The sequence below is a fragment of the Aotus nancymaae genome, unplaced genomic scaffold (genome assembly GCF_030222135.1).
Source record: "Aotus nancymaae isolate 86718 unplaced genomic scaffold, 86718_ANA_hifiasm-v0.15.2.pri h1tg000048l, whole genome shotgun sequence".
NCBI classification, from domain to species: domain Eukaryota; kingdom Metazoa; phylum Chordata; class Mammalia; order Primates; family Aotidae; genus Aotus; species Aotus nancymaae.
Genome location: NW_026988462.1, coordinates 2,491,393 through 2,509,780, shown reverse-complemented (window position 1 = coordinate 2,509,780; position 18,388 = coordinate 2,491,393). Strand labels below are relative to the sequence as shown.

At 49.3% G+C, this 18,388-nt stretch overlaps 1 protein-coding gene across 7 annotated transcripts in view; it reads right to left on the bottom strand.

The window, feature by feature from the left end:
- The window catches only part of STK24 (serine/threonine kinase 24), a 130,593-nt gene that overhangs the window by 5,450 nt on the left and 106,755 nt on the right, over positions 1-18,388 (bottom strand). For 6 of the 7 annotated variants that reach the window (XM_012458639.2, XM_012458638.1, XM_012458641.1 and 3 more), the window contains 6 exons: positions 16,910-17,018; positions 16,400-16,557; positions 7,042-7,227; positions 4,320-4,465; positions 2,488-2,611; positions 1,125-1,193 (listed from right to left, as the gene is read on the bottom strand). In XM_012458639.2, coding sequence (XP_012314062.1) covers positions 1,125-1,193; positions 2,488-2,611; positions 4,320-4,465; positions 7,042-7,227; positions 16,400-16,557; positions 16,910-17,018 — 792 coding nt within the window. Of the gene's footprint in view, positions 1-1,124; positions 1,194-1,523; positions 1,615-2,487; positions 2,612-4,319; positions 4,466-7,041; positions 7,228-16,399; positions 16,558-16,909; positions 17,019-18,388 lie in introns of those variants that run through there. The other variant, XM_064362216.1, reaches the window with a different exon arrangement.

The window sequence follows — 18,388 nt, the reverse complement described above, 5'->3', positions numbered from 1 at the left end:
GCCCTGTGGCTTCCCCAACACCAGTGGGCTCAGCTGTTTCCCACAGAAGCTGCAGGTGAGGCCTCGGGCTCTGCCCACAGCGCTGCTCTCACCTGCCCTCAACCTGCCAGGTCAGATGCCCTCAAACAAACCCCCCAGGGCACCTGCTGGGCAGAGCAATGGGTGAAGGCTCATTGGAGGGCTGGGAAGAGGCACTGGCAGGACCGTGGCTGGCCAGGCACAGCCCCACAGCCAGGACTCCCCCGCTGCGGGATGCAGGCGCAGGGGAGGGGAATGAGCTCCTGTGACACTTCCTCCCGAGGGCCTCCCCTTCAAGGACAAGGACCCCAAAACACAGCCACAGTGGAAAGTGCCCCGAGAGGGCCAGATCCCCATGCAAACAAGTAACACATGTGGCCCATGGTGAGTACCTCAAAGGCAGCCTCAGCCAGGAAGGGGCACAACAAGAAAGGTGGGGTGACTTCCAGCTTATTTTCAAATCCGCTGCTAACCAGATGCAGAACAATCTTCACTCTTATAAAGCCTACTTTTGAAAATTTCTCAAAATACAGTGTGCGCTGGGGCCAGCCATGGGAGCACCTTCCTCTGGGAGGGAGAGGCTGGGGGGAAGGCAGGTGGGGGAAGGCAGGGAGCAGGGAGGGCAGGCACAGGGAGGGCGCCATACTGCTGAGCAGAAGAGGGACTTGAGTGAAGCACGTGGCTCAGGGAAGACAGGAGGACTCCAGGGCATCCAGCGTCTACTTAGAACTAAGAATGTACTTTTCACATGGCCAGAAATTGGTCTGAGGCAAAGACAGCAGGCTGTACCCAATGAGATTTGCTAAAAAGCAGCACAATGGATGACACAGGATTTCAGGCTGATGACTGTCATCCGGTCTACACATTCCAGGCTGCAGCAGAGCGGGCACCTCCCAGGGAGACTCAACAGAGGCACCACCCAGGACAGAGCGGGGCAGAAGGTGGTGACTGGTGCTGGCAGCCTTTGGGGAGACACGATGCGGGCTTCCAAGTCTCTGCCAGCTTGTCTTAATGTTCCCAACTCTTACCAGCAACATCACCACTGACGTGTGCCCAGCTTCTCCCTCCCCGCCTCCCACTCTGAAAAGGCCAGCCAGGTACCTTACCTCTGCAAACAGAGGAGAAATAATTGTGGATAAACACTGGGAGAAAGGCCTCTTTGGGATGTCTTTCTTCTAGGGGGAGAGGAAAAAAAGGTCATGAGAAATAACATTGACATCAGCAATAATGTAATAAACCTCACATCTGGACTGTTGAAGCTTGGGGGCTGCCTCTAACTTCACGCTGAGGAAACATCCTCCATGCACCACGACATCGGAAGAAGACCATCGGAGGCGTCTTCTCTCACTAGACTTCAAAGTTTCACTTGCAGTGACATGCAAAACCCACACTCAAGGGAAACCGGCATCTGGGTTCCATGTGGAACTCCATGGGCACAGGGCGGTGAACTGCCTTGTCTCGCTAACTGTGCAGAAGTGCTTTACTGGTTGGGCATGGTGGCTCACGCCTGTCATTCCAACACTGTGGGAAGCCGAGGCAGGAGGATCACTTGAGCCCAAGAGTTGGAGTCCAGCCTGGGCAACACAGACCCTGTTTCTACAAAAAAAAAACAAAAAAAGTTTTAAATAAACTGGACATGGTGTCACATGCCTGCAATCCCAGTTACTCAGGAGGCTGAGGTGGAAGGATCGCTTGAGCCCAGGAGTTTGAGGCTGCAGTGAGCTATGATGGCACCCCTGCACTCCAGTCTGGGTGACAGAGACCCTGTCTCAAAAAAAAAAAAAAAAAAAAAAGACAGAGAGATAGTACTTTACTAATGCAAACCTGGAAACAGAAATGAGGTCAAGATCAACCATTCCAAGTGCTGTCTAGGACTGAGGTCGAGTTTCTACTTTTGCAACCTCCACTTGGACACTGAACAGCTGTTCACTTATCAAAGCAGGACTTGTAGGATCAACAGGGGACAGCACTGGCCCACCCTGCCTGAGAAACCACACCACTGTGCTTTACGAGACCCTAAATAGATGGCCTTTCGTAACTTTAACGGGCACAAAACCAATTAATCAAAATTGTTTTACATAAATATCAAAAGCAATGCAGTTACTTATAACGTACCTAAAACTCAATCACAAAATTATGACATGTAAGTAAGTAACCCCAGCATGCAAAACAGTCCCTCAAAGACAGCTATGAAATCAGTTCATGGGAGACCTCACCCCCAGACCCCATGACAGCAGGGCTGCAGGGAGCAGAATGGAGCGGCACAAAACAGACCAGAGGCCAGACTCCCCAGTGTAAGCACCTGGATCATCAGACAGAACTGAAGCTCCTGATCTGTCCATCCTCTAGCAACAAAAAACAGCTGCCACAAAGGACCCCACCCGCACCCACAGCAAGATTCACACACAAGTGCCTGCAAAACCCTGTGAACTGAGGTCAGTGTGAACATTCTGGAGGGAGCAGACGTACCTTGTTTCCATCTAAGTCCGACGGCTGAAGAGCTCCGTTCTCGAGATTCTTGGGATCTTTTTCTCGGATTGTGAAGATCCAGTCCCCAGAATCACTGCCCCCTGCAGCTTGGCCATCTGTTTCCCTTAACACAGAAATGCAGGGAAATCCCGTCAGTGCTTGCACACCTGCTCTGAGGACTCGGGGACCGCCGAATCCACACCCACTAACCCCAAGTCCCCACCCATCACATCCTTGCCCGGTCCTTCTGGGATTTTCCAAAGACGCCCCTGCCTCCCTCACAGAGAAGAGACCATCGGAAGGTGGTTCCCACACCCCCCTGCGTGCCACTGTGTGCATGCCCACCCTCCTTCTCCTCCGCCTCTTCCTCTTCCTCCTAGAGGACACCTCCCCCACCTCCCTGGGAGCCCCTCTCTGGGACATCAGTTTCTCTCTGCTGGACTCCTCCTCTCACCATGCAGGCAGGCGTCCCTACGTCCCGTCCTGCCTCACCATAGCCGTCTCTCAGCCCGGGTTCTGGGATCCACACTCGCTGCCTCCATTTGGTACCCTCCACTCACTCCAAAGCCCACTCATGTCCCTCTGCACACTCCCTGGCCCATCATAAGATGATGATGTGCTGGTCACTCCCTATCCCGAGTGGGCCTCACAGGCAATGATCCCTTTGCCCCACTGAGCCTGCACCTCCTCCCGCCCCTTGCCACACCTGTCCCCTCTCACTCACAGGTGGAGCCTCACCCTCATACCAGCTTCCCTAGGGGCCGGCCTGACTCTCCCACACACCCCAACTGATACCCTTTGCTCTCTCGGCTCCACTGACCTCCACAGAACGGTGACCCCTAAGCCTGCCTCACCTGCCCAGCTGTCTCACCTGAACTCCACACCTCCATGCCACTTCACATTGGACATCTCTTCCTGGACAACTCAGACTCACACACACGGTCCACCCACACCCAGCTTCCTGCACCTCATGTCACAACGCCTGCGGCCACGCTGCCCAAGCCTGGACACCGGCCTCCCTCCTTGACCCAAACCCGCCGCCTTGTCCTGGCTCTCCAAACCTCTCTCCAGTCTCTTTGTCTTGTCATCCCTGTGGCTACCCCTGCAAGCTCCCAATGGCAGCACCTCAAGAACTCCCAAGGTCAGTGGTCTCAACCTTGGCTTTAAACTGGCATCACCTAGAAACCGTGAAAAACCACTTAGGGTTTCATCCCCAGAAACCCTCATTCAACTGACCTGGAGCATGGAACTGCACTGTGGACCAACCTTATTCCTGCCAAGGCGTGCAGAACAGATGAGTTCCCAGGCTCCCACTTCCTGACACATCCCTGGCCCGACTGCCTCCCCAGCCTTCCCCACACAAATGGCTGCAGCCCCACTTTGCCTCTGAAGCCAAGGGAATTCCTAGATGCCGAACTTCACAGCAGTTCTCAGTAAGTCACTTCCTGGTACAGAGCTTCTACCAGACTCAACAGGGAATCACAAAAACAAGCATTTCTAGCCTTTCAGGTATTCATGTGACACAGTTTCACCTCATCAGGATTTTAAGAACAGGAAGTGTAATGGAAAACAAACAAAACAGAACAGAGTGAAACAGCCAGGTCCAGATCCCTACGCACAGCTCTAACAAAGTTCACTGGCAGAAACTCCACCGACAACATCAAGAGGCTAAATGATGCCCAAACAGGCCCATGCTGTGTCTAACACAACAATCGCCACCAAACTGGATTACCTGAAAAACACTCAACAAGAAACGAAATGCACACCAAACAAGTGACAAGGACCAGCGGCTCCATCCCACACCACGCTTGGGCCACCCAGGGGCCACTTACGCGTCAGAATCCTCAGAGCTTGAGTCGTCATGGCTCTGCTCGGCCTTCCATCTCTTGTACCTGTCGATGAGCTCGGTCAAGTAGGAAGTTTTCTTTGCATTGCGTAGGATAAACTTGTGCTTCAGTAACTCCCTAGCAGTGGGTCTCTGGAGAAACGCACACAACAACCCAAGTATGAGACGAAGCTCTCCATCCCCCCGAAAGGAGAGACTTCAGCCTCAAAACATCAGCCCGCACACCAACACCTGATGACCGGACTCCACTCCACAGCCCTTCTCACTGTGACTCACCCCAAGACGAGAGTCTCAGGACCTACGCCTGGACTCCGGGTGCTGTGGTGGGCATGGCACTGAGTTTCCAAGGAGGTCCTTAATAGTCTACAGGCAGCCATCCAATGAAAGCACAAGAACCTCCCCCAGATAAATGCACTTCCACAGAAAACTCTGCACAGAACTCACGGGGATTATTCTTGAGGGCTTATCTCCTAATTTATAAAATACTTTATGACAAATGCTGACAAAATACGTGTTCTGTGTCGCTTTAACTTTTTTTTTTTTTTTTTTTGAGACAGAGTCTTGCTCTGTTGTCCAGGCTGGAGTGCAGTGGTGAGATCTCGGCTCACTGCAACTTCTGCCTCACAGGTTTAAGCGATTCTGCTTCAGCCTCCTGAGTAGCTGGGACTACAGGAATGTGCCACTACACCTACAGAATTTTTTCTATTTTTAGTAGAGATGGGGTTTCACCATGTTGGCCAGGCTAGTCTCAAACTCCTGACCTCAGGTGATCCACCTGCCTCCGACTCTCAATGTCCTGGGATTGCAGGCGTGAGCCACCGTGCCTGGTCGCTTTGTTAACTTTCTATATTAATGTCTGACCACATCCAGACACACAATAGAAATGTCCATTTGGAATTATCTCAAAGAAAAAGGGAGCCAGCAGATGCCCTTTTTCCTGTCTGTTGAAAGAATAACTGGGTGCTCTTCATCACCCACTGTCCCAGTTGAGAAAGGCTGTTTCCCAGGTCCTCCCTTCCCTTGTTATTGGGCTGAGGACTTCACCCATGCCCTGAGCTCAGCACGGTCACTGCAAGCAAAACACCTGGCCAGCTACCTGCCTTGAAGATGGCGACAGTGAAAGGGAATGTGCTTCCCAAGGAAACCAGCATGGTCCAAATTGGAACAGACAGAAGGAACACCCAAACACCGAGTCAAACCAAGTTCCCACTCACTCCAGACTACGAAAGCTTGATTACAAGAGTCAAGCATGTTTTCAGATTCAAACTCGTGAGAAACCTGATCACCTCAGGTACTCTCCCTCCCTGTCCATATGAGGGTAAAATCCCAACTACCCCCGAGGTGCTCATATTCTCGCCTCTCAGCCGGCTCCTCAGTAGCTGCAGGGTGGAGCGGTGTGTGCTGGGGAATAAGCCCATACTAGACACATGCTGTGCACGGGAAGGCATGCCTGCAAGCGGCTGTATCTCCACCGGTGCATGATGGCTGCCACAAACATCATCATGTAATAAAATGCAGAGCATCGTGGCACGTGGGACTAGCCTCACCACTACCTGACGCTGATGGGGTGATCAATCACTGGCGTGGTGGTTTCTGGCTGCATCTCCTTAGAGGTGCTTAGAAAATGTTGTATTCTGGCCGGGCAAAGTGGCTCACACCTGTAATCCCCGCACTTTGGGAGGCCAAGGCAGTGGATCACGAGTTCAGGAGATCAAGACCAGCCTGGGCCTGGCCAACATGGTGAAACCACATCTCTACTAAAAATACAAAAATTAGCCGAGTGTGGTGGTGCGTGCCTGTAGTCCCAGCTACTCAGGAGGCTGAGGCAGGAGAATCCCCTGAACCCAGGAGGCGGAGGTTGCAGTGAGCCAAGATCACGCCACTGCACTCCAGCCTGGTGACAGAGTGAGACTCCATCTCAAAAAAAAAAAAAGAAATGTTGCATTCCCCACTTAATTCCTTTACCAAAACCGGCATATTAGAAAACCATGGTGCTCTTGTAAAAGTAACCACCCATTTTTAATTAAGAGTTAGGAAAAGTGGGACTCAGCTTGGCCTTCAGCTAACTCTGCTGGAAAACTCAAAACAAGGACATATGGTGCTGCATCCAACACCAACACACACCGACAACTTTCAAAGAAATGTCCTAATTCAAAGAGAAAACAAGGCAAAGCCACGCAGTCGTTACTGCTGTAAGGCTCTGCCAGAGTCTATTAAACCTAAAAAGAGAAGCAGGCAGGAAGAGGCGGAGATAGCGACGAGGGGGGCTTTGTTGTATTTGTATTTTCTTATCTTTTGTTTCCTAACACATGCCACCTGGAAATTGAAAACATTTACTTTAAAGACATATTTAGCCATTTATTTCCAGGCTAAACTTTCCCATTCCTAAAAACAGTGTAACAGTTTATGGCCTGATCCTCTATCAATATTAAACTTTGATGATTCCACATTTAATATTAAGGAGAATATTCTTCAGATTCAATGAAGTATGAGATGGCAGAAATCTAAAGGAAAATAAGGAAATTGCTGATACTTATAAAATGTATTTGCAAACCAAAGAGGTCAATCATACTTATTTATAGAAAAAGAAAAATGAGTAATTCCATGAAGACAGCTGAAAAAAGTAATTAAAGAAATCCCAACAGGATGTATCTAAACCAAGTCAAGACTCACATAAGGAGGGACGTTCAGATCCCCAGGAAACTTACAAAGCTCGGCTCCTTATTCAAACAGGCCTCCACAAACTCCTTGAGGGGTTTACTGTAGTTTCCTTCCAACGTTGGTGGGTTGTTCTTTGGAATGAGGAATAAAACTTTCATGGGGTGCAGCTCGGAATGAGGTGGTTCCCCTCTTGCAAGTTCAATAGCTGTTATGCCCAGGGACCAGATGTCTGCCTGCAACAAGAAAAGCATCTTTACCAACACCAAGCAGGAATCAATTCCAATTAACAGTATTTAGGGGAAAAATGTAACATGTCTCAATACTTCTGAGGTTTGGAGAAAGGTATTTTTAACTGCTATTTAAAAACATAAGTCCCCGCTATAAATTCAAGAGACAATGACAGGAGAAAGTGTAACATGCCAAATGCTTTCTGCCTCTACGCGAAGACCGCTTATCAAGCCACTCCTAACACACCTCCTGCTGGATGCGTTCGGCGTTCCTGTGGAATCCCTGAAGCCAGCAGGACCAGTAGGAGAGGTGAGCAGAGAGGAGGAGTCTGGAGAGGGAGTACGCTTGTGGGTCACCCCCTCTAGCAGTACTTAGAACTTAGGGCACAGCTTTGAGGTCAAGAGCAGGTACCTTGGTCTCAAGAGACCTGGGCTGAAATGCCAGTTCTACAGTCAAAGTCCAGAGACATCGGATGAAAGGGCTAACCTCTGAGACTTGTTTCCCTAATTTGTAGAATGCGAGTGGAAGAGAAGGTAGCCGAGCCAGGTGCCTTACATGGGGCCCAGAACTTAAAAAAAAAATTTATTATGAAAATGCTCAAACATACAAAGAACTGAGAAATAGTAATATAATGCATCCTCATAAACTGACTGCAAGAATTTCATGATTATTAATTTTCCCACACAGGCTTTGTCCATGTGTCTGTGTGTTCACATAGTGTATTTTAAAATAACTCTGTCATCATCCCCCCTCTGAGTACTTCAGTGTGCCAACGTAAGGACTTTTTACTACCTATCAATGCCTAAAATTAACACCAATTCCTTTATGTCCTATATAATTAAATGTTCTCCGCTGTTCAAAAACAGTCATTCCATGGCTGGTTTATCTGAATCAGGATCCAAACAGTCCACGGGGTACAACAGACTGTTTCAACCTACAACAGTCCTCTCCCCAGTGCCATCAACTTGAAACTGGTCCCAAGTTCTGGATTTGTCTAGTGGTTTCTTCCTGGTGTCATTTACTGTATTTCTCTAGTGCCTGCATTTTCTGCCAAATGTCCTATGGGAGACGTCTGTGAAAACTGTGTGGCCCCAACCAGCGCACCTCGAGTCCAGCTGCCCCATCTCCTTCTGCCCAACCAAGCAGTTAGGTGAAGGAACGAAGTCCTTGAACATGTCAAGTAAATGAGAAGAGCCAGGTAGTCTTAAGAGGAACTTGACAGCTGAGACTTTGACAGCAGATGATACCAATCCCCACACAGGACCAAAGCTGACAGTGAGGCAGGATATAGTCCTATATGGGCTGGCAGAAGATGACTTGGGGACCGGGGTAGAGAACACGCCTTACTCTGGTACAGCTTCCCTGCTGCTCTCACTGTGCACTATAATCCATCACTATCCCAAGAACTTCAGGCAGAAGTGAAGACATCTCTTGCACTCACTCTTCATCAGGAAATGCAGAGGCTGAAGCATCATTGGGCGGCTGCAAGGTGCTTCAACTCTCCAGAGGACACACTTGCCATGTTCCTGCAACCTTAGCGAGTACCAGAAATCCCTACTGGAAGCCCCTGAGCCCATTGGAATGATGCCTATGGCATATTCTATTTCCTTTACTCAGTGAAGACAAAAAGCTGCCGGCAAGTCTTGTTCTAAATTCTTTCTACTAAATCCTATACTGAAGGGGTCAGTCTAGAAGAGCTGATGCTACAAGTAATACTGTTTTCCTTCCCTCTACAACTTGGACTCTTTGCTTTAGTCTGCATTGCGTCGTCTTAAAAACCAGCAGAAATGCAACTGATCCTGGCTCTTGCCCCTAGGAGGGGGAGGCAGGTGCACGGGGGCACACAGGTGGGCAAGCACCGAGAACCATGGCCACAGCAGGAGGACAGGAGTGGGCAGGCACAAGGAGGGAGGAGGGGAGAGGCAAGAACAGAGGCGACTAATATGACCCATGCCCAGCAGCGCTTCTCCAGGCCAACAGGTGACTCTCAAGTTTGTGTGATTCCACATGTTTGCCTCCCAGGCATCTCAGACTTCGTTACAGTTCCTGCTGTTTTCAAAGCATGCTGTCTCCTGGCCACACAGATCCAGAGCCTTCTCATTTTTAAGGGCACATAATAGTTACGAATTTTGGGAGTACATGTGATATTCTGGTACGAGTATACAGTGTGTCACAATCAAATCTGGGTAGCCGGGATACCTCTCACCTCAAACATGGATCATTCCTTTGTGTTGGGATCATTCCAATCTTCTCTTCTGGCTATTTGAAACACAATAAATTATTAACTATGGTCACCCTACTGTGCTACTGAACCTGATCTCTGACGGACGCTCCTCCAGACCTCCAAGCATCTCTCAATCAGCTAAGCACACTCGGTGACTGGCAGGGCCCGGCAGTGGCCGGTCTCTATTGAAGAGTACGTCGGTAATGCGCTTGCCTTGATTTCACTCATAGGCCCGAGGACTAGTTTTCAGGCTCAGGGAAAGACAGTAAGCAGGCAGCAGCCAGCACGGAGGAGTGAACACCTGCTTCCACGAGCCAGTGTGTGCCACAGGAAGTCCACTGAGAAAACCCTGCCAGCCCCATCTGAATGCAACCCACACAGCGCTCGCCTGGCTTCCCAGGAGGGCAGCAGCACAGCACCATCAAGAACAAACATGGGGGCCAGGGCGCGGTGGCTCATGCCTGTAATCCCACCACTTTGAGAGGCTGAGGCAGGCGGATCACTTGAGGCCAGGAGTTTGAGACCAGCCTGGCCAACATGGCAAAACACAATCTCTACTAAAAATACAAAAATGAGCCAGGTGTGGTGGCCTGCACCTGTAGTCCCCGCTACTTGGGAGGCTGAAGCAGGAGAATCACTTGAACCTGGGAGACAGACGTTGCAGTGAGCAATACTGTAAGCCTGGGTGACAGAGTCAGACCCTGTATCAAAAAACAAAAGTGGGGGCCATCCTCCAGGCAGCCATGCCAGGAACACAAGGGTCACCCAGCTCCTTAGGACCCCCCTTTGGACCCTCCTAAATCCAGCCGCATCCCAGGATGTACGGTTGCTGGGCTCTCAGCACCCTGCGTCCCCTCTACGCCTCCTAACTTGGATCAGTCTAAAGCAATCTCTTCTCCCCAGGACTTCTGTGGGGGGCTCCCACGTGGTCTTCCTGCCTGCTGGTTCTCCTGTCAGACATCTAACTATGACTAATTTGGAAACCTGGACTGGCACTTGAATCAATGGCAAGCAATGTGGCCATACAACACATCGAAAGCCACAAAAATATCCAAACTTGTTAAAACCAATTACTTCCACTTCTAGGCATCTATACTAAATTTTAAATTTGGAAGATGGTATATGCCCAAAATATTCAACAGCAGCATTACTTATGTTCAACCTCAGAAGAATAAGTTGCTATGGCACATTAACTTAATGAAGTATGGTATTCAACAATGTCTTGATATGGAAACTTATACATACATATTATTGAGTTTATCTATTACTGCTTCTAGGAAAAATGACAGCAGACTAAGAACTTGTCTCTGAGGTGTTTTGTTTTCTTTTGTTTTTGAGGTGGAGACTCACTCTGTCACCCAGGCTGGAGCCTCGACCTTGTAGGCTCAAGCCATCCTCCCACCTCAGCTTCCTGGATAGCTGGCTGGGACTATAGGGCACACCACCATGCCTAGCTAATTTTTTAATTCTTTGAAGAGGCAGGAGTCAGGGGTGGGGGTAGGTCTTGCTTTATTGCTCAGGCTGGTCTTGAACTCCTGGCCTCAAGCTCTCCTCCCACCAGGGCCTCCCAAAGTGCTGGGGTTTTAGGCGTGAGCCACCAAGCCTGGCCCATGTCTGAGTTTTAAAGTAAATGTTATGTGGGGAATGGGCAGTCATCTTCCAAAGCAATTAAAATGAGGTGAAAGGAGAGACCCATTTTGGGCCATTTGGGAAAGATATGAAATGAGATATTAAGACACTGCTGACAGAGAAAACAAACACTGGTTTCTAACATACACTCCAGTCAGAAGCTGCAAATGCACATGTTCACTGCAAGCAGATCTTCCTGGGGCTCGCTCCTGAGTGACCCCTGAGCTCTTGGTCACTGATGGTTCAGGACTCTCCCCGACACTGGGAGAGGTGGGAGTCAACCCAGCAGCATCCTCCATCTTCACAGTATCATGTCAGATAAAGAGCACTGGCTACAAATCTAAAGATACAATACAATTTAAGTGACAGTTTTTAAATTAAATAGGGAAAATAATTCTAAAAGAAACCAATCAACTTTATAATCAAGAGGAAGAAGAAAACCACGGATAACCCTAAGTCACAGTTGTAACTAGGCAAAACAAAATGTGACTTAATATAAGCATATTACTTAAGCAGATGCGATCTTTAGAAACACACTTGTAAGTGGTCTCTAGAGGCGTACGTGATGTTTATCACCACTAAGAGCAACACGTGGTTGACCAAACATTACTACCTGGGAAAATAAAGCCTGCTGCCTCCCGCTTCACCTTCTTCCCTCACCCTCAGGGCTCATCCTCCCAGCCAGGCCTGTGGGTAATTCTTGATCAGGATGCGGGAGCAGGGAGGCCGTGGGCTCAGTGCCCAGTGACAGGAAGGGCTGGTGCACAGTGCACTAGACAGTCTGGCTTCTGGCAGCTCGTCAGCTAATCCCACCATGCCTTCACTCATCTTCAACAATGTTTTTTTCTCCATCAATGCATCACCAATTTCTACTTTCCACCATGGTTAGACTGCAAACCAAGCACAATCCATTCGCTAACATACCATCATCAAAATCTTACAAGGAAAAAAGGGAGATTCGAGTTCTTCAGCCCAGGACCTCTCTCTAGTGTCGAAACCAGAGGCTTCTTGGCAGTGAGCAGAGTTATCTCCCTTGGCACCACGTCCCAAGGATAGGGACTCCTTCAAACAAACCTAACTTCCCAAAATCCCCTTAAAACATTCGTCATGAAGGTTCTTATGGCATGTGGGCAATAAAGACTTAGTAATGTCATGCTTAGGTTAAGAACTAAGACTGACAGAAGATGCCCTCTGTATGCAAACACATTCAGCAACACCTGAGCAACCCAGACAAGACAAGGGGACACAGGTAGTGCCGGAGGTGACAACACTCGAAAAGATCCCAAACAGGTTCTAAACATAAACAGGAAACAGAGGTGTGTATTCCCTTTAATTCAGTGAGATGAAGAAGCTAGTGAGGCAGGTGAAGTCTATCACTTCTCCCACCCCTCCCTTCCTTTGAGAATCACCGTGTGAACTTAGGTGTGACTTGGGCACATGCCTTCCTAACTACCATACAGAATCCTGTCTCCAATAACGGGAAGGTCTTTCCTTACCTGCAGTGCACAGACTAGGGGGGAAATTGTCTAGGAGTCAAGCAAGAGAGAATGGAGGGAAAGCTGGGAAGCAGCTGAGTGAGTCACGAGACCAGAACGGCCTCCAGTGCACCCCGAGGAGCACTGGATGCTCAGGAGGCAAGCCAGCCACTGGAGGGCCACACACGGGGAGGGTGGAAGAGCAACCTTGTCAGGCCCTGCTTGTCACAACAGCTGCCAGTCCAGAGCCACACCTGGGCGGGAGGGGTGGGGCAGGGGAAATCTCAGCCCTAAAGCCCAGCCTAAAACCCCACTTCTGATAACTTTGAGACTCAGACACAGATGTGACCTTCACAGGTCCTCACCACACATCTCCCAGATCAAAAAACCTAGAAAGTCAATTTCACATCAACATAAGAGTTGCTCACGATTTCCAGTTCAGAGTTGTTGGGTATGATCTAAGCAAGTGAAACAACTAACTTCCGACACAAGTCAGAGTAAAGGTAAAAACTGACCAAAAATGTGACACATTTTTTCATACTCTCTCTAATCCACCCCACAATACTACAACACCTACTGATCAGATCAGAGCCTTCTGATGGTTTTTTTTTTTTCCTTTTCTTTTGAGACAGGGTCTTGCTCTGCTGCCCAGGCTGGAGTGCAGTGATGCAATCTCATCTTACTACAACCTCCGCCCCCTAGGTTCAAGCGATTCTCCTGTCTCAGCCTCCCGAGTAGCTGGGACTACAGGCGTGTGTCACCACGCCCGGCTAACTTTAGTATTTTTAGTAGAAATGGGGTTTCATCATGTTAGCCAGGCTGGTCTCAAATTCCCAGCCTCAGCCTCCCCAAGTGCTGGGATTACAGGCGCTCATGAGCCACCAGACCTGGCCAGAGCCTCCTGATGCTGAAGAGCTGGAAGAAGGCAGCTGGCCAAGGTGTGATGTTGCAACACTGCCTCCAGCAAACGTCCACGGAGGCCCTGCCCTCTGAGGAAAGTGGGTGGGGACAGCTCAGGCAGACAGGACAGCTCTTGAAGAAAGGTTCTCAAGCAAGCAGTGATGGCGGAACTGAAAATGTCAGATCTTCACATGGCCTGTTTCCTTTTCTCCGTGGCACTTGCGTGATCTGAAACTGCTTATTTACCGTTTCTTCTCTCTACCTCAGGAGAGGAGGGAGTGTGCCATCTTGCTCACAGCTGTATTCACAGCACGGTTGCTCAGTACAAATTTGTGAATGAATGACACCAGCTTGATTTTCCTTATTTGAAGGCACTTAACTTTTTAAGTTTAATGTTTGTAATACACCTTTTGTCCTCTTGAAAAGATTCTGACATATGTAATCATCTCTGTTCATTCATTTTGCTTGGTACCAGGCAACATCTTTGACTTATAGGTTCACATTATTCTTAATTTCAAGTAAGTTTTAAATCTTTAAAAGAGCTTCTGTTATATTTATTCTGGAGTTTTACCAATTAGTGCTGTGCACTGATTCTTTCAGAACTCTTTCAAACATCTCTCAGTTCGAGTTGCAACTAGAATGCCATCTCGCCAGGGCCCAACTCTGAAATGGTCTCATGCTGAGGGGCCCACACCTTCTGGCTGCCACTCTCCAGGGCTATTTCTCACCTAAGGCAGGTAACTCACTGAAAAAGGTGACTACAACATGGCCCGCTTACTCCTAAAGTGCTGTTAATTCTTCCTTGTTACCGTCAGTCTCCCCCATATGAATTTAAGATGTACAGGAGAAGAGACTTTTGTTCTTGTCTACTCCGGTATTACTGGAATCTAGAAAAATGTGTCTACACTGAATGGGCTAAAGGAATGAAACAATCAATATGAAATAAATACGGTAATGAAAGAGGGAGAGAGAAAGAGAAGGAAGGAGGGGGAGGAACGAGGAAGGGGAGGGAGAGAGGGATTGAGGGAGGGAGGGAGAAAGAGGGTGGAGCGGGGAGAGAGGGAGGGAGGGAGGGAGGCAGGGAGGGAAGGAAATCTAAGCTCAGAGTCCTCAGTCACATGGTAGATCAGCTAATTTACAACAGTGAGTGAGAAGAGAATAATCAGGGTGGTGTCATCCAATGAGTTAAGAAACATGGGTTCTAGTCTCAGCCTTACCAAAATCTACACGGATGAACTTCGATAAATGGGCCTCAGTTTAAAATAAATAACATGGACTAAACATGTAAGTTCCTGGTCAAGTCCTAAAATTACATGAGCCCAGGAAAAGGGCCAACAGCCAAGGTGGCTGCAGAAATGAGCAGCAGCCAAGGCGGTGTCCCTCCCACGTAGGGCAGAGACACTCCCACACAACACACACAAGCAAGACCAGCCAGGTCTGCTATGTGGGGGGCGGTGGGGGGGAACCACTAGTCACTCACCGGCCAGTGGCTGTCAAGGCCACCACAGTGCTCAGAAAAGCCATGGCCACTGCTACCACTCAACAGTGAGACGGTCGGGCTCACTCCTCCCATGGTGGAACCAGGTATGCCCACATCCTGAGCTACAACCTGGACACTTTTTTTTTTTTGAGACGGAGTCTCACTCTGTCACCCAGGCTAGAGTGCAGTAGCATGACCTTGGCGCACTATAACCTTTGCCTCCTGGGTTCAAGCAATTCTTGCCTTAGCCTCCTGAGTAGCTGGGACTACAGGCGCACGCTGCCACATCCAGCTAATTTTTTGTATTTTTTTTTTTTTTTTGGTAGAGACAGGGTTTTGCCGTGTTGCCCAGACTTGTTGTGACTCCTCAGCTCAGGCAATCTGCCTGCCTCTGCCTCTCAAATGCTGGGATTACAGGTGTGAGACACCACACCCAACCAGACACTAACAGTCTGTGGCTGGCAACTGTGACCCTGGGTCTGCAGAGAAAGTCACCTGGTGCTTCCTGTACTATGTTTAACAATGTGGGAAGTCTACTGAGTACCGGGAAGATTTCTATTTAAAAGAAGCAGCAAGGTTTGGCCTAGATACATATCTGAGTTAAATATTTGTTTGCTCAGAAATCTGGGGCCCAGGAAAGCCGATTCTCTGTGGATCATGAGGCATGTTAACTGCAGGCAGGGTCCTGAGAAGAGCAGACTGTGGGAACTGAAGTTAAATCGGAGCCCAGGGAGGCAAAGTCCCAGGATTTTTCATCCCATCTCACAGAGTTCACATAGCGGGAGGGGCAGCAGAGAAAAAGAATATGAGAAAAAGTAGGAGACCGTACATAGGACAAGTGAAAACAGTGGGAAGAAAGGGTGAGGATTTCATCTCATGTTGACAAGGACCCGCTGGGAAAGAGAATGCTGAGAATTAAGAATAATAGGAAGACTCTGCAGCAGTCACTCGAAGCACGTTCTTTCTCTGTTCTCTCATTTCTGTGGACCCCTCCCTTTCTCTTGTGGGAGAGAGCCCCTTTCTCTACAGTTCTCTCAAGGCTGCAGAGAATCATACACTTGCACATCAACCCCCAGCTGTGCCCAGAGAGCAGGTGGAGCCCCTTCGCAGCCCGACACGCCTCCAGCCCTCGCCACCGCCACCCCTCACCACTGCCACTGCAGCCCTTCCGTTCCTCCCAGCCCCCTCTGTCCTGTGTCCCCACCCCCACCAAACACACATGGCCTGAGCTAAAAACCTCAGCCATGGTGGGCTGGATAAGCAAAGGGTATTAAACGATACAGCAGGAGACAGAGGAGAAAACTGTTTGTAACCAAGGCTGAAGAACTATCCATATGACCCACCTCAAGGTACCAGCTTCCTTCCAACTTAGAAAAGCCACCAGGTTCAAGAGCGAAAGGTGGGAGCCCTACAGACCTAGTGAGGCCAGACCTAGTGGGGCACAGCACCGGCCCTCGCCTTCCCCTCACCTTGGAGTCGTAGGCCGACTGCTTGATGACCTCGGGTGCCATCCAGAACGGGGTGCCCACAAAGGTGTTCCTTTTGATCTGGGTGTCAGTCAGCTGGCCAGCCACGCCAAAGTCCGCCAGCTTCACCTCACCGTGCTCAGACAGCAGGACGTTGGCCGCTGCAAAGGAAAGCCAAGGGCGCCCTAGACGGCGTGGACTCACGACTCCGTGCACTGCCGCAAGGAACGTGCGCTTCTTGTCCCCAGCCAGGTGGCAAGCCCGAGAACAGGCACCAGAGCTACACTTTTCGTCAGACCCCCTCAGAGCCAGCCCAGCCCAGGCAAGACTTGATTTTGCCCAAACAATTACAGTCCACTAAAGGACCTTTAAAAAAACAAAGAGCCAGAGAAAACAGCTTTGTTGAATGAAGCCAAACCAGCAGAGAAGCAAAGTGGAGCCCAAGAGGAAACCCCGTGGCCACCCACCTCCACCTTCAGTATCTCAAAGGCAGGAAAACGGACGTGCTCTTACCTTTAATATCTCTATGGATTTTCTTCTCTGAATGGAGATAATCAAGTCCTTTCAGTATTTCTCTTAATATAGTAGCGATCTGGGTTTCATCTAACGAGCCAGGTTCTAACTAAGAAGAGAACAAATTCTTAAAATTACTTAAATGCTTATCTTATGAGCAGTTTGAGACAAAACAGAAGCACCTCCATGTTAATGAACAAGGATAAAATCTTAAATCTTCTTCACTTAAAACACATGATTTTGCCCAAACAATTACAGTCCACTAAAGGACCCTTAAAAAAAACAAAGAGCCAGAAAAAAACGGCTTTACTGAATGAAGCCAAGCCAGCAGAGAAGCAAAGCAGAGCCCATGAGGAAACCCCGCGGCCCCACCTGCACCTGCCGCTGACCACAGGGTACCCCTCAGGCCCTGGCAGGAGCCAGGCACAGGCTGGGGGATTTCACTCCAGGAAACAAACAGGCCAGAAACTCACAGAGCCTCCAGGATCTGCCCTAACATATGTGGTTCCCTTACCAGAAGGCTCGTCCCTGGTACCCAAATACACCTAGGAAAGAAAGCCAAGGAGCCAACGGCCTCCAAGGAGATCTTTGTACTAGAATTTTAAAAATCTGCAGTTAAAGCTCTCCAACTTGAGGGAATGCAGCTGAAAGAGCTTAAATCCTAATAGTTTAGGATTTGTTATATAACAGATATTATATAATAAAATTACTATTTATTAATCTCTGAGGTAATAATTACCTCTGAAAGCTTTTATTCTCAGAAACTCAAAATAATTGTTTCTGTTGACTCCTTTATATCCACAACTATGTAAGATGAAAGGAAGAAATGTCAGGTGTGCACATCTCCATGTAAAAGGAAAGGAAAAGCAGGTTCACAGGCTCACTTCAAACCAGATTGGAAGCCCCTCGCCCGCGGCTGAGTGGGGCAGTCCGTCACACACAGGATGACAGTGGCAAAGCCACCAACGCTCCCTGGAACCACAGACATGGAGCCAGACAGAGGGCAGACATCTAACCCAATGCGAGCAGGGTTCCCCCGAGTCACCATCCCCCATTCTGTTTTCAGACTTGACAGTGAATGTCTTCCCAGCCCACATCCACACATTTTAGCCAATAAGAAGAACAATCCAGTGCCTTTCACCAAGTTTTAAAAAGATAAGTAAACACGCTTTAAGCCAAGGGATGGAAACTCAGGTGCTCCTCCATGGGAAGCGACTCAGGCGGGCACATCTTTTGGACAGACCCCGACAGTCCCCCTTACGTGCCCCAGCTGCTTCACCAGGACGTCAACGTCCTGTTCAACACCCCAAAGGGCTTATGGGGCAGTGTGGGGGCAACCGAGACAGCCCTCGTCACCTAAACCCCGGCCTGACTCACACCTGGTGCTGCTTTCCGCTCCTCAGCGAGCTGTGCTTGCAGGTCCACCCCAGTCTACACAGCAACCCGAGGGTCAGGCCCACACTCGGAGATGGCCTCTCC